The sequence below is a fragment of the Drosophila navojoa genome, chromosome 2 (genome assembly GCF_054131105.1).
Source record: "Drosophila navojoa isolate 15081-1374.11 chromosome 2, UAZ_NAV_1.0, whole genome shotgun sequence".
NCBI lineage: Eukaryota > Metazoa > Arthropoda > Insecta > Diptera > Drosophilidae > Drosophila > Drosophila navojoa.
In genome coordinates this window covers 28,910,553-28,925,608 of record NC_142890.1, presented here as the reverse complement: position 1 = coordinate 28,925,608, position 15,056 = coordinate 28,910,553, and the positions used below count along the sequence as shown (strand labels likewise).

At 50.3% G+C, this 15,056-nt stretch overlaps 1 protein-coding gene across 1 annotated transcript; it reads right to left on the bottom strand.

The window, feature by feature from the left end:
* Positions 1-107: 107 nt before the first annotated feature.
* Positions 108-14,984, bottom strand: puf (ubiquitinyl hydrolase 1 puf). The gene is made up of 21 exons (XM_089265706.1): positions 14,841-14,984; positions 14,215-14,700; positions 12,993-14,063; positions 11,949-12,654; positions 10,986-11,883; positions 10,021-10,907; positions 6,662-9,964; positions 6,413-6,599; positions 5,772-6,346; positions 5,584-5,707; positions 5,340-5,527; positions 4,998-5,268; positions 4,755-4,937; positions 4,155-4,554; positions 3,979-4,084; positions 3,737-3,912; positions 3,491-3,677; positions 3,080-3,432; positions 2,073-3,021; positions 1,668-2,005; positions 108-1,605 (listed from the first exon to the last, which is right to left on the bottom strand). Exons 2-21 carry the CDS (start codon positions 14,255-14,257, stop codon positions 779-781), a joined length of 11,772 nt encoding a protein of 3,923 aa, XP_089121832.1. The 5' UTR covers positions 14,258-14,700; positions 14,841-14,984; the 3' UTR covers positions 108-778.
* Positions 14,985-15,056: the final 72 nt, after the last annotated feature.

Genomic DNA, 15,056 nt, shown 5'->3' with positions numbered 1-15,056 from the left:
AACGTAATTAGCAGCGTAAAACGTACCTAAGGGTTCTACTAGAACATATACAGATATTAGCGTCTCGTAAGCCGGGCTTCAACTCTATTCATCATACCGTATAGTCATTTGATTTCATGTCGTTATCAATTATTTATTTTTCTTTCAGTTTCTATGTTGGCCACAATGCTGTTGCTTTTGGCCTTTGTAATGCATAACAAGTTTCTCGTATTGAATATATGTGTATTTATCTCTTAACTATCGTTTTCAAATGGGAGTAATGTGGATTTTAATATTCTGGACAGTTTACGGTCGTGGAAGTCTTAAAATAGTAACGTCATTATCATTACAGCTAAGTGTTTGTATTTATGTATGTTTGCATGTATTTAGGGATGTATATATTTATATATGTATGTGTGTCAATGCATGAATGTATATGATGAGTGGGCGTGGGGGTGAAGTGCAGGGTGCGGAGTTCGGAGTGCGAATTGCGGATGTTTGTCTCCGCGTGAGTTACATTTCTATTAGAATTTTTTATTACCGATTTAATATGTTGCTAGATTAACGTTAATTTAGTATTATTTATTCATTTGCTCAAAAGTCTTTTGCCCGAGCACAGGCCCGCCGAAAGCAAGCAGCACCAACCTTGGGTTGTTCAAATGTTTTCTTGCAGCCTTTGAACTTTGGCCAAAAACTTGTAGTTCTCTAGAGCTTATCCATCACCTGATCCGCGGCTGGCGTACCATCAGTCCAGCGGCTTGCCGAAAAATAAAATGCTGAGCAAATCATTGAACGACAACTAAATTTGGCTGGGACTCGCTGCCTGTGATGTGGTTGCAACAACTGTCGCTGGGGCGGCGACAGCCGTGGGAACAACAGTGTTCACTGTGTTCGCCATTGATTTAATTGCAGGCGATGATTCATCGAGTTTGTCCATCTCCTGAACCGTGTCATTTGACTTGGATTTGACTGGACTTTCTGTGTCCATTTCAATATTGTATTTACCTTGCGTCACATTGTCCTCGATTTCGGGGGGTGTTGAAGCACCCTTTGGCTTTAGCAAGATTCCCGCAGCAGCCGATGTTGATGGCTCTACTGTGAATTCCTCATGCTCCTTGCCTTGCACAGTATTCGACGCATTCGTTTCCCGTTTGATGATCGCGAAAATGCTGTGTATGTAGGACTCCATTGTGAGCAGGGTGCTCAGACGCTTTTTGCGATCCTCGTTCAGACGATCCTGTGCAGTTTTCTTATTAGCTGATTTCTTATTAAGCTTGGGTGTCGGCTCCAATTCATCTTCCAGCTCAGTTTCATCTTCTGATGACGGCACCGATGCCTTTTCTTGGTGCTCCGATGCTGGGCTCCCCATCCGCTCGTCTCCCGCGTCAGCGACCTTCGCTGGCTCTACGACAGCCTCTGCAACATTAATAACAGTATCGGTTGAGCTAACCGTTTCACTGGGCGCATCCGTCGACACCTCAGCCGCACTAGCATTGTCAACTGGTGCGGCTTTCTCTGTGCTTTCCGTCGAATTGTCTGCTTTGTCTGCCTCCGATGGCCCAGTTGAATGAGGATCTTCTTTTTCTTTTGAAGATTCCCGCTTCTGTTTCTTGTTGGGAAATTGATCTGCAAATATAAATGTTTATAAACTTGTGTTTTGATTTGATTTAGTCTAGTTATCCTCTCACCTCTCTCCGCTTCCTTCTTATAGCGCTCGCTCTTATTAAGCAGTGCTCTCAGTGAGCCACGCAGCTCCTTGCGCACGGATGTCGGCACACCAGTGGCTTGGGCAATAATTCGTATCGCAAACAGATCGCCGCACAGCTCGTCGATGTCGTCCTTGGAGTGCATGCCATAGTTAATCGTGTAGATCATGCGTGCAACAGGAAGCTGCGCGGCTACTTTGTGATAGTATAGCTCCAGGAACTCCCGCACAAACGCATCTTTCAGCATGCTCCGCTCGTCCCTTAGCACATTATGCAGATACTCTATCAGCAGAGGATTCCTCACAAGCAAATCTGAATATCTGTAAGCAAAAGCAGAAGTTAGTCATAATTAATTTGAGCATTATCCGTATTTTGCGGTTTACTCACTTGTTTGTCAAGGCATTGTTGTGTATGCCCACCCAAAACTTGGGAAAGTAGTTGAAATGCAACGGTGTGGACTCGATGGCAACCAGGCAGTGAAGTTTGACCAGCGTGTCGTTGAGGGTGCCCGTGTTGACGCACATTCGCATCATGACATCGATGAAGTCGTGATATGGCCTGTAGAAGGCATCTACTTGAGCATCATACTCGATGTCGAGTCCGCGCGGCGTCAACTCCGACAGAGCAATGCACATTTGCACCATTGGCCTCGGCGGACGAGGCGAGTTCTTAGCACCTAAAGGCCAGGGCGTCTGCTTAGCACCGCGACGTGGAAAATATGGTCCTAATGGGCCGATTGCATTGGGTGCATTGGCCACTGATAAATGGCAGTTAATCAAAATGGGCGCCAGAATAGTGGTGGCCTCCAGGCTGGTGTTGCGCACCAGCTCCTTGAGCACCTCGAGCGCCATGCGACTTATTTCCGGCGAATTAAATGTGTTGAGGAGCGTGGCGAGCCGTTTGATTGCATCGGGCAGAGCCTTTGCGAGTGCCGAATGCTGATGCTGTTGGCGCAGAAAGTGTTGCTGCTGCAGCTGCATTTGCTGCAATTGCAGATGCTGTTGCATTTGCTGTTGCAGCTGCTTCTCCTTCTGCTGCGGTGTCTGCGGCGCTTGGGTGCACTGCGATTGCTGCTGCTTCTGCAGCAATTGTTGCTGCTGCAGTTGCAGCTGCTGCTCCAGTTGCTGCTGCTGCTGCTTCTTTTGCGCTGGATTATCTGTGCGCATGCGCAGCGTCGCCAGCAGGAGCACCATTTCTCCAAGTAGATCCAAGAGATCCCCTGCCACATGGCAGGCGGTGGCCTCGTGGTGCATGGAATGTAACGTGTGCAGCGCCTCAAAGCACATCTCGATGCCGCCATTGAATATGACCAGCATGCGATCATCGTCATTGTCCACTGTAAATGTACAGTACAATAAAGCAACTTCCAAAACCTTTGGGCATGCACTACCTACCAAGTATTTTGAGCGCGCTGATCAACGTTGACCAGGACACTCGTGCATCCAGGCTGGTGGTGTACGATACAATGACAGAGCGCCTGAAGGCAATGACATCAAGCTTTTCCTGCTCACTAGCATCCGGATGACGAGTGGCAAATAGTGCCATCAGCTTGAACAGCTCATCGACAGCGGCTGCATACTGAGTGGGATGGGGCGTAATGTTCTTAAAAGCCCACTGAAGATTCTGATGCTGTGCCAGTTGCCGGGTGAGTGCGCGGCTCTGCTCGCAGCACAAGCGCAGCAGCCCGTAGTAAGCGGGCAGCATGGACCGATTATAAGTGACGATCTCCGAGTCATCGTGATCGGCCCTAAGTGGATACAATCAGATTAGTCAGAGCAATCCCATGCCGCCTATGATTATCTTACAGTATGTAGTTAAATGCAATGTTTCGCGTTATCTCAGGGCAGTTGGCCACTAGCGCTGCGTTTTCCGGGCAATCGACGAGCGAGTGATGCCAGAAGGTGAGCAGCGCGTGCTTGTTGTGGTGCGCCGGCACACTGGGCTCAGAGAGACGCGGATGAAACAGCTCCCACAGGGACCGCATAAACGAACCTATCTGTAAACGAAAGCACACACATTGAAACAGCCGCCCAGCACGTGCCCTATCAGACTTGCCATTAGTTTTTCAGTCTTTGAAACCATACAGTAGCTGAGCAGGTTGAAATAGGCGGTCAGCTTGGTGGTACCGTGTGCACCTATGTCTGCATAAACACGCGCCGGACGCAGCAGACGCAGCAGCAATGTTATCACCTGGTGCAGCACCGCTTGGGCATCGCTGTTGATGTCCCTGCAAGGCAATAAGACAACGTCATAACGCTGACAATATGAGAATAGCTAACTGAACAGCAATTACCGGTAGCTGTGCGGGTTGAGAGCCAACAGCTTGTGCTGTGAGTGAGCGCGGAAGTTGGCGCGAAACGGTTGCGACGGCACCAGCGCAACTAGCAGACAGGCAGCGGCTATAATGTGAATAGAGACCAAGATATAGCGCCCATACATATACAGATGTCAGCTCTCATTTCAGCCTACCATTTCTGACGCGCGTATTGTCGTGGGCGAGCAAGAACTGCTCCAACCATTGCTCGGCGGACTGCAGGATCCAGGCGTGAGCAATTTTATTCTTAGTCGCCTGCAGCGAAAGCCAGTCGAGCACCGACTGAGGACAGTACTCGGCAGCATCCCACATGCGCGGCAGCACGAGCTGCGTAAAGCACGGCAGCCCGACCGGCCCGCCCTGCGTCTCGGTGAGCAGAGTGAGCAGCTTGAAGAACGGGGCACAGAGCTCAGTGTGCTTGGTAACGGATGCGAAGAGCATGCTGATGATTTGTGTAGCCAAACGATCGTCCCAGCGACAGAGCGCGTGGATTAAATGCTTTGTCTGATGCGGATTAATGCCGTCCTTTATTTGTTGATACAAAAATGGAAATCCCTACGAAATATATGTGGAATAAAGGTATGTATATACATATACAACACATAAGCAATGAACAAAGCAAAACAATTGGTTATAGGATTAGACATTGGATTGGTTTGTTGGTGGATTTATGGATTTTTGATGGACGACGGTGGTGGTGCTTGTATGATTGATTAATTGGAATATATAACGCTTTCGAGCTTTTTCAGTATCACCTTTCCACCGGCAATGGCGTTGAAGTCTTTCGGCGACAGACGCAATCGAAAATCAGCGCCCCGCGAGCGCTCCACAAGACTAGCACAGAGTGCAATCATTTTATCGAGCGACGCTGGACGCATCTTCTCCACTGAGAGTGCCTCATCCGAAGAGTTGTCCTCATTATCTGAGCTGATGTCAATCTGCGTTAAAAATGTGCAAATCAAATTCAAGTTCATAGCAGCATTTTATTGTCAACCTACACTATCTGTTTGCTTGTGGCCCAGGTAGAAGTCGACCAGGCTCTTAAGTACTCCGATGCGCAACAGAAACATCGCTTCTTCGTCCCCCATGCGCGAGAATTCGCACAGCAGGCTGAAGTACTCGGACAGATGGCGCAGATGAGAGCGTGCTCCATGCTCCAGCAGGGAGATGAGCGAGCTTATGAACCGCGTCACACATGATGCCTGTCCAATGAGCTCCCGGTCGTTCTCATCGGTATCCACGCCCAAGTAGAGATCAGCATGTGAAGCGCTGCGGAAGATAAACAACAGTTTCAATTGATTGATATCCGCTAGTGCACGGGTATGCCTCAGTGAACCTACCGCAGCCGCTGTATGACGTGAACGACCAAACGCTGAAACATTTGGCGAACCATTTGATTGGGGCATTGAATTAGAACTTGTACGGGCCAAAAGGGCTCGACTGACATGTGCGATAGGAACCATTCGCAAGCCTCTTCACTGGCATTGAATTGCTTTGTTAGCAGCTCTACCCAAGGAACCATTGTAGGCTGCAAATGACAAATGATAAACATGCAGCATTAATTATAATTCAGTTAGTTCTTACCTTCTCCTTGGCATGTATGAATGTTTCGATGAAAAATGATACCGACAACTTGGCGGCCATGCAGGTGACGTCCGTCTCCGAGATTAACGTCTGTGGTATGTGGCCGCAAATTTGCCACATGAAGCTAAAGATGAAACAATATTGTGATATCGAAACTATGTGTGTATATGTATATATATTAATCTCACTTAAAGTATGTGTGCTCGAAGATATTTCGATCTTGCAAGAACTGTCTGTTGTCTTGCCAAATCCAATCTTCTAGTTCCTTGCTTAACAAAGGACGAAACTGTGGTTGTTTAGTAGATGCTTTGGCTTCCGCGACGACGACCGCCTTTGAGGTTGACGCCTGCGGCTCATTGTTATTATTCGACTTAATATTATCACAATTGGCTGTTACTTTCTCCATTTCCTTGTCTTCGTTTACTTGAGTCGGGTCTGGCTTTTCAGTTTGCTCCTTCTCTTCTAACTTCTCAGTCTCTGTGCTTAGCGTAGCCGATTTCTCGGCCTCTGCCTGAACTGGCTCCGATTCCTCTGCTGCAGCGGGTTCCTTCTTGATGTTATTGTCCGTTTCAACTTTGGGCTGCTCCTCCGTTTCTGGTTTATCCTCATTAAGAGGACTTGGCGTCGGCGTTGCCAACAACTCAGAGTGCCGACGCTGGAGATGCTCTGGCAATCGACGTTCATAGAACAGCATGTAAGCTGAGTTGGTCTTCTCAAAGCTGAAGTCCAAATACTTTTCGGTTACCGAATCGTAGGTCTTGCTCTATCAAATTGAGAATAAATTATAATTTGTGACATTTAATACTCAACTAAAGAGATTTTCCCTTACAGTCATTTCGCCACCAAAGCACTCAGCCGCTATTTGCGACGGATCGAAAGGCTTCACTTCGGCGTCATTGAACAGGAACCAACGCTCGTGCGGATGATAATTGCTTTTCGTGCGCTCTTTAATAAAGCTATAGTAATGCCCACCGTCCGCTGTGCCTGTGTGAACCGTAACGCCAACCAATTCGTACCTATAATCAGGAAACGTTTATAATAATATTGCATATACTAGACCGAAACGTCAGCCACTTACTCATAGCACTCCTCGATGTCTGCGTCCAATGTGGCTTCAGCCTTTTCATTCTCTGCCCCCTCGTCGTTGTCGTTCTCCTGACGCTCGCGAATGCGCTTTTCACGGTCCTCCTTGTACTGCTGCGGCATCAGCGTCTTCTCCACGTAGTGGCACATGTTGAGGCGCAAGGGGAACGAAAAGTGCGTGTTGACCTTCTCCTTCAGCATGGTCACCATGTTGAAGGTGTATCGCATGGTATTGAAGCACAGGATCTGCGGCAGCTTCTTGAAGCAGGCGCGCTTCTCGGCGCGCACCTTCTTGCCACACTGTGAACAGGTGTACATATTGTCACCCTCGAGCGTATCCTTGACAGTCACCTCGTCCAACGACTCCTGCAAGTTTCGCATGTCCGCCACTTGGCAGCGAACCGTGTAGAACTCCTCAGCAGTGCGCGAAACGTGACCGCAGTCCAGCGAGACGACATTGTTGCTCAGAGTGCCGCAGAACAGACGCTTCACCAAGTGCTTCAGGTCTGGAGTCATCTCCTCGAGCTTAGAGACCAGATCAATGAAGAACTCCGCCATATCCTTCTGCTCGCCCGTATTCAGGGGCTGATGATCCATCTGATACACTCGGCAGAAGCTGCGCGGATTATACGCCTTGCGCTCCGACTCCAGCAGATACGCGAACATGCGCTGCAGCTCCATCAAAGTGGGTCCATGTTTTTGGGCACCACCCGGTGGCAGACGTAAAATGGCCGCGCGCGCCTGTGGCATCATGTACAGATGCTGGATGCAGGAGGCCATGTAGCAGGTGGCTCCCAAGTTAGTGAGGCCCACATAGCCGCACTCGGCGCGGCCCTCGTCACGGGGCCAATAGTCCCAGGGATACGGTTGCTTCGGACCCGACCTGTGCTGCGCCAGCAGTCGGCCATGCAGGTAGCTGTAGTTGGTGGCACAGCCGCGGCACAGCTCCACGAGCAGATCGTACGCAGCGGCACGCGAGGTGGCCGATTTGCACTTCGGCTTCTGGCGATTGGCGGGCGACGGCATTTCGAACAGGAATTCGATCAGCTGCTCAATGAAGCTCAAGGCCTTGGGCCTGTACTTGTAGCTGGTGTCGTACTTGATCAGATTGGACATCAGGTTGAGCAGGCCCACCAAGCCGTCATCCTGGTAGCCATGGCGCAGTTCGTGGTAGTCGCGGTTCAGGATACTCTCCGAGATGCTCTCGCAAAGCTGCTCAATGTCAATGCGCTCCTCGGCCACCATCTCGGGGGTTAGCGTGTCTACAAGTCGTGCGAGTAGCCAAAAGTAGTCTCGACAAGCCGGTCCATACGGCTCCTTGCCCTCCTCCGAGAGCAAGAACTGGGTATGCTGCACAGACGAGCTCATCTGCTCGGCACGCGGCAGCAGTGCGATGAGTTTGTGGAGCAGAGGAGCTAGCAGCAATCGATAGCTCTGGGCGTTGCCCAAACAGATTCGATAGAGACCAGCGCAGATCTCGCGCCGCACCGCTGGCTCCGGATCCTCCAGTATGAACTTCTGCAGCCAATTGCACTGGTCCGGCTGAGACCAGAGCAGACGCCGTGCCTCGGCTGAGGCGTGCACAAAACTCACGAGAATGTTCATGGTGAACTGCACCAGCTGTGCTCGGCCCCAGAAGCCGGTGCGCAGCTGATGGAACTGGTAGGGGAACAGCAGCGAAGTGGCTCCCGCAGACTGCTGCTGGTGGACTTCGTCGTTGAGTATGCTCGAGAGGCGCTGTAGGCACTGCGGTACCTCCATCAGCTGCAGCATGAAGGCATGTGGTCGCGACATCAGCACATGCACATCCTGCGTCTGCAGCTCCTCGAAGCCCAGCAGCCACAGGATGCGCAACAGGCTGGCCAGGCAATCGTGACGCCACTCGTTCAGCGCCAGCTCCTTGGCATGCGCGCTCTGCTGCAGCTGACCCCCGATGAAGATCTCGTACAGATGCTGCAATCCGCCGCACTTGATGAACGCCTCGCTCCACTTGCTGCTCTCTGCCGGCGCCGCATTGCGCACTGGAGCTGCTGCTGCCACCGGCAAAGTGGATGTTGGCGAAGGCGGCGGCGGCGTGGCACAGCCCAATGGACGCTCCACTTCCTGGTTGTCGATCTTCTTCTGTCGCTTGCAGTGCTGCTTCGGTTGGTTTTCCTTGTCGCCGCCGCTTGCCAGCTCGCTAATGTCCACATCGCTGCCCGATCGTGGATTCGATATTAGCGACGTCTCCATTTCCCCCGCAGCCAGTTCCTTGCTGCAGTCGCTGCTGCTGCTACTACGTTTGGGTTCGCCGGCCTGCTCGATGCTGTTGTGGCGACGGTTCGCGCTCTTTTTGGGACGAGGCTGCTCACTTAGAAGCAGGTTGCCGTTGGATCCAGTGCCTGCAGAAGCACTGGGAGCACTGGAGGCAGTGGCCTGACGTGGTCCACTGCTCAATGCTAGGCTCTCGACGATGTGCAAGGAATACATGAACTTTTGCAGGTTGCTCGGGTCAAGCAGCTCGTTAAACTTTTGCTTAATCTCCTTGCGCTTATTGGCCAGCTGCTCCTGATCCTCCAGTTGCTGCAGCTCATTGAGATCGTTGACCAGGTTCTTGAACGCATCCAGTATATGCGGATTGGTGGGCAGCATTGCCAAGATGTCCCACACCCGGCGCGACAGCAGCTGCGCCTTTGTGTGATGTTGCAGATGCGCCGTTGAGGATTGTGGTTTCATGTCGCCCAGCGTTTGCATTAGACAAAAGAGTTTCTCGAAATACTTGGGCTGCAGGAGCAGCACTGTCGGCAAGCACTCCTTGGGCGGAGGCGGCAGCATCGATGGGTGCTCCACATTCGTCTCCTTGCGACGAGCACCACGTCCGCCCAGCGACACATAAACGATCTGATTGTCCTTGAAACCAGCGTCGCCTAGCGAGCGCTCATCGTAGTCCGATGTCAGCTCCTGACCCTGTGTGATTATACGGAGTGGCCCGTCGCTGAGGAGCAAGCCCAGCACGGGCGCCGCCATGCCCGATTGCAGGCTCTCCCACCACTTTGAAACCTCCGCCTTGAGATCAGCGATAAGATCACACGCGTGCATATGCAGCACACTCTTCTCTGAGAGACCTGCCTGCTGTAGAACAATCCGCAGGGGTGGACCCGCGCCCTCGTTCTTCAGATTGCTGTGCGAGCCGATTCCCTTGCCCTCGATGGCCCAGCGGCGCAAATGGAAGGCATAGCGACGCCTAAACGTGTCCAGATGGGTGTTGAGAAGCAGCAATCCCCGCTGCACGCGCATTAGCGCGTTCTCATCCTCGATGCTGTAATATAAATGCAGTGTAATAAATGTCTATCAAAGGAAATTTGGTCAACTCACCATTCTAGAGCTGTAGCTGCCTGAACCAGATTGTCCATGCACTGAGATACGAATTCTTTCTCGAGGCGCAGCTGCTGGCCCATGTAGTACATGTTGATGTACTGGATCGCAGCCAGCGAGACCTCGTTGCTTTGGGCGCGCAACGCAATCTTCCAGAGGTGGTACATGCCCACGGCATTGGAGTTGGCGCTGATGGCATCGCTGTGCTTCTCGTACTCGGCCATTGCGATCCGCGCAAAGCTGCACAGCTGCTGGAAAAGACCCAGTGCTACCATGGAGAACTCTTCTGGTCGCAGTTCGGGCAATTTCTTTAAGTATAAATGATGCAGTGCATCGATGCCGAGGGCATGTTGGTCGCCGCCCTTTGTCTGAGCCTGAAGCCACGAAAAATAGCAGTCCGAGCACTCGGGATCATGCGCCAGCCAGTCCCACAGCGCATCCAGCTGCTCCAGCGTCAGGCGGAAGCTCTTCGGCGAGCCCACCGAGGAGAAGATCGACGAGAGAAACTGCAATCTCACAGACACCTGTGTTTTGTGCGAGTACAGCTGAAGGCCCAGCTGCTGCTGTTGCTGCTCCCCATTCTGGTTGATCAACAGCTCGGCATGCCTTCGGGCGTAGTGCCGAATGTTATTGAAAAAGCACGCCATCATGCGATGATTGCGCTCCGCCCACAAGGTCATGGTGTGCGTGTCCGATGGGCGAAACTGCTGGAATGATGCAAAGAGCTTGGGCAGCAAGCGCAAGCTCACAATGACACTGCGATTGTTGGCCACGTTCTGCAGGCAGCCCTCAATAAATTTTGTGCGAATCTGACGATCCACGTTAAAGCACAGCAGCGTTGCCAGCGCCTTCTCAGCCTCTAATGCTAAAGATTCACCAAGTTGTCCCTGAAGAAAAAAAGGAAAGAGATAGAAAGAGATAATATTAATAATCATAAGCTACAGATTATTGTTTAACATCCTTACGATTTTGTCGTCCTGTAGCAGGTCCCAGAGCAGCGTGTTGCCCGGCTGGCAGACGTCGTTCAGCTTAAAAGAAGGCAGATTGTTGGCCGAGACGGCATTGCTAGGCTTCGGCGAGTGCAGCTGCTTGTTGGCAACCTCAATTAGATCCACATCCGAGTCGGACTTGCTCTTGGCAGCGGCTGCAGCAGCAACGGCGGCAGCGGCATTCGCCTGTTGGCGCATCGCGACCAATGACTGTTGTGCATTGCCAGTGGCAACAGCAGCGGCCGCAACAGCTGCTGCAGCGGCGGCTACATTCGTTTCGCCGGACTTTTGCATGGCCATGGCCGATTGAGCGGCCATCAGTGCAGCTGCGGCCGCTGCAAAGGCCGGAGCCACATCTCTGCAGTTCGGGGCAGCTACGCGTGCGCCATGCGAATTGACGAGCTGTGCCAGCTCCTCCTCGCAGGGCGATACGTCCTCGTCGTCGAAGTCAGCCAGATTCTTCTCTGATTTGTTGCTCATCGGCGACGAGTAGCTGCCATCGTTCTCTGCCCCGCTAAGCAACTCGCTGATGTTTGTCTCGGCAATGGCTCGTATATAGGGACCTTCGCCGTGCAAATGCTTCAGCACAGCAGCGGGCACCAGTTGATGCCCGGCGCTGTCGCTGCACTCATCGCTGTCCGCGAGCAGCTCGCCGTCGCCGTCGGCATCGCCATCGTCGCTGCTGGGCACATCCTCGACGCCGTCCCAAATTTCCACCAGCTCATGCGGCAGAATCTGCTGCTTGTTGGCAGCCTTCGGACGGCGGCGCTTGTTGCTCGTCTTCTTGCGGTGCAGCTGCAATTCCAAGGCAGCGCGCGACTGCATTTCCTCCTCGCTGCTGGTGTTGTCGATAATGTTGACAATGCGATGGTTTCTGCAACAAGATTATGTCACCATATTTAAGTTATTTGGATAAACATTGATTGTGAACCGACTTACTTGATGTCCATCTTGGCGATGTCATCGCCGCTCAGCTGCTTGGCCTTCTCAGTGGTGGGATCGCAGATGTGGCGCCTGTGCCTGGCCTGCTTGCAGGGAGTTACCCCATCGACGGGACTTTTGTGCCCACCACCGACGCCGCCACTGGCGATGCTGCTGTCGTCGGCGCCCACATGCTCGTCCTCCGTGTTGCTGCCCTCAATGCTGCCGCTGTCTGAGCTGGAGGCTGTCACATTGGAGCCCAGCAAATGGTCTTGTATTAAGTTCATTTGATTGCGCGTACAGTCCCGCGTCCAAATCAACTTTGTCAGAGCGGACGCAATATATATGCTCTGCTCGGTGTGCTCCTTGGGGTCCATGCGGCAGAGCAGCGAATAAAGATGCATGGCCGGGCGTGGAGCCAGATTCTTTACCAGCGCCGGCAAAATATCGAAAATGGTTTTAGAGCAGTGCTTCAGCTGTGTCGCTTGCCAGATGAGTTTGATGTCCTCCTCAGAGATTTGGTTCTCCACGGCGAGGAAGTTCAGAAGTACATGGGCTTGCTTTACAATCTCAACGTGTAAGTTCGGGCCAAACAAATGCTGCACAATTTGATTCTCTGTTAACCAATTGGCGATGCGCTGCCCAAAGAGCTCCACCTCGTTGACAGTCTCAGTGGTGCAGATCTCGTTGAACAGATTGATGTGCGCGTTTATCTGAGCCATACCTAAAATGAATTAAGTAACAATTAGTGAGTAGCACTTACTCAGTTGAATTAACTAATATGCAAGCAAATATATAAACAAAAATTTTTAAAATTCAGAAATTTAGATTTCTGAATGAAATATAAAGAAATTAAAATAAAATAAAAGAATATGTTTTGAACTAATTTAAAAACTAATTTAATTTTAATTTGAACTAATTTAATAAATAGATTTAGATATGAAAGATACATAAATCATGCACAGAATAAATTAAAATAAAGATATAACAAAAATGCAATAAATGATGATTTGAACTATGTATTTAACTAAATCTAAAAAAGATTATAAACTATCAACTTACCCGCCAGACGCATCGTCAATGTGGTCGATGTGAAGTACTTGAAGGCCAGCGCTAGTCCTTCAGTATCGAAGTTGACGGCAACGTCAAGAGGATCCCGCATAGATGACCAGACGAAGTCAGCCATGGCTCGAGTTGCGGCCGAGCGCAGATTCTGGTCGGAGAGCTTACACATATATTGTAGAATGCGGCTGCGCAGCGGGACGAACAGCTGCGTGTTGCAATGATAGTTGAGCCACAGTTTCACATTGGACACTGTGGCAGTCATGGAGTGAGCCGTAGATACCGGCAAATCTGGGTGCTCGAAGCACAGCGACATCGCACCAAAGCCGCCTGAATTGCAGAACAGGCTCACGTTGCGCAGCAAGTATATGGGAAGATCATTGTCGTGCAGATCACAGATTAGAGCCAAGTGGTGCGCTTCCTCCGCTTGTAGATCGTCCAGGCGCGAGTGCATGCCATGCTTGTGGGCAATGTACAGCGGAAAGTTGAGCAGAAATACCTTGGATACGAGCACCAGCAGTTTCTCCACCTCGGGCAGTATCCACGGCTCTTCTGTGTATTGTGGGTGAGCCTTGCTGCTGGTTGGTGGGGCTGGCGGTGGTGGAGATGGCGGTTTCTTGGGCGGACCTGGGCCATCGCCAGATGCACGTTTCTCCTCATTGCCGCCAGCCTCTGCAGGAGTTGACCTATTTTCGTCGCCAGCCGACGGTGGTGAACATGACGATGAAGACGTCAGTTCCTTTTGCTTGTTCTCGCTTTCTGTATCATTTTCATTGTTCTGTGGATGCTTATCGGATGAGGGCTTTCGCTGTGCTTGGGCAACAACTTGGGCAGCGCTGGCGGTGAGCCGCTTGTAGCTATCGATCAGATGATCAATATGCTTCAAGTGCTGCACGGTCAGACAGATGAGCGACTGAACAACTAGGTTAAATCGGTCATAATTTTTGTTATCCCGGTACAAGCACATGCATTGCCGCTGCGGCCACGATTGAATGTAATTAAATGTTGTCTCGATTTCGCTCTTTAGGAGCAGCTGAAACTTAAGTTCCGAACTGGCCACGCGAACCTCATCTGGAAAAGTAAAATAAAAAAAGCAAAAAACAAAACAAAAAAATATTGTATGTACACACAGGGGGAGGGGCAAAAGTAGGCGCAACTTTATGCAGTTGTCACGGCATAAATGCCGACACATTTTGAGCAGAAATATTTTGTTGTTACTTACAGAGTTCCAATAGATTTTGGAAATCGGCGCAAACTTCGCACATTGCTCTAGTTTGTGCGGCTCCACGGGAAGCCGTAGCTGCTGCTGCTTCTACTTGTGAAGATCCGTTTGCTTTGCCGTTGCCGTCGCCGTTGCCGTTGTCGTTGCCGTCGCCTCCTCCGCCTCCACCAGCGTTCGCCGTTGTCGCAAAGTGCAATTTGTTGGTGGGCTTTTACTCGATCTCTTCAGTCGTTCGCAGCGTCCATGCAATTCCATTTATATTGCGCACTCAATGCCACTCACTCTCATACACACAACACGCACTTGTCTAACATTGCATCCAAAAAGTACTCTTAAATTCTAGTAAATTTTTATGAATTGATATATTTTCTAGATATATTTTCTGTCGATAGGAAACATCGCTACTAGACGAACGATAGACCACCATAGAATGAGGTGGCCAGACGATGATTTTGCAAATGCAGCCCTGTATAGAACTTCAGCATGCTATGTGTAAAATAAAATAATAAATTTTAATATACCACAGTAGATTTAAAAATACAGTCTTATGGCGTTTTTGTACTTCTTAAAGGAAATATTAAATACATTTTATTTATTTCTATATGAAGTTAACTGCAAATACCCACCGCTCAACATCAGCTGTTCCTTAATACGATGTTATCACAAAACAGACAATTAACGGCTCTTCAATTTAACTCGAAAGTTCTTTCAGATATACATTACTAAAAATAGTGTGTTCATAACTATATTTTCTGTTCACTACGTCGGAATAAACGTATTAAGCTTCAAAACGGTTATTAAACTGTAATTTTCGCCAAAAGAATACTCCAAAATAGTTTTGT

Bases quoted from the DNA above. Each gene is read 5' to 3' on its own strand.
- puf (XM_089265706.1), bottom strand. From the start codon at position 14,257: ATGTGCGAAGTTTGCGCCGATTTCCAAAATCTATTGGAACTCT. The intron at 5,269-5,339 runs GTAGGTTCACTG...TATCTTCCGCAG, and splicing joins CACGTCATACAGCGGCTGCG to CGCTTCACATGCTGATCTCT. The intron at 1,606-1,667 runs GTGAGAGGATAA...TTATATTTGCAG, and splicing joins TAAGAAGGAAGCGGAGAGAG to ATCAATTTCCCAACAAGAAA.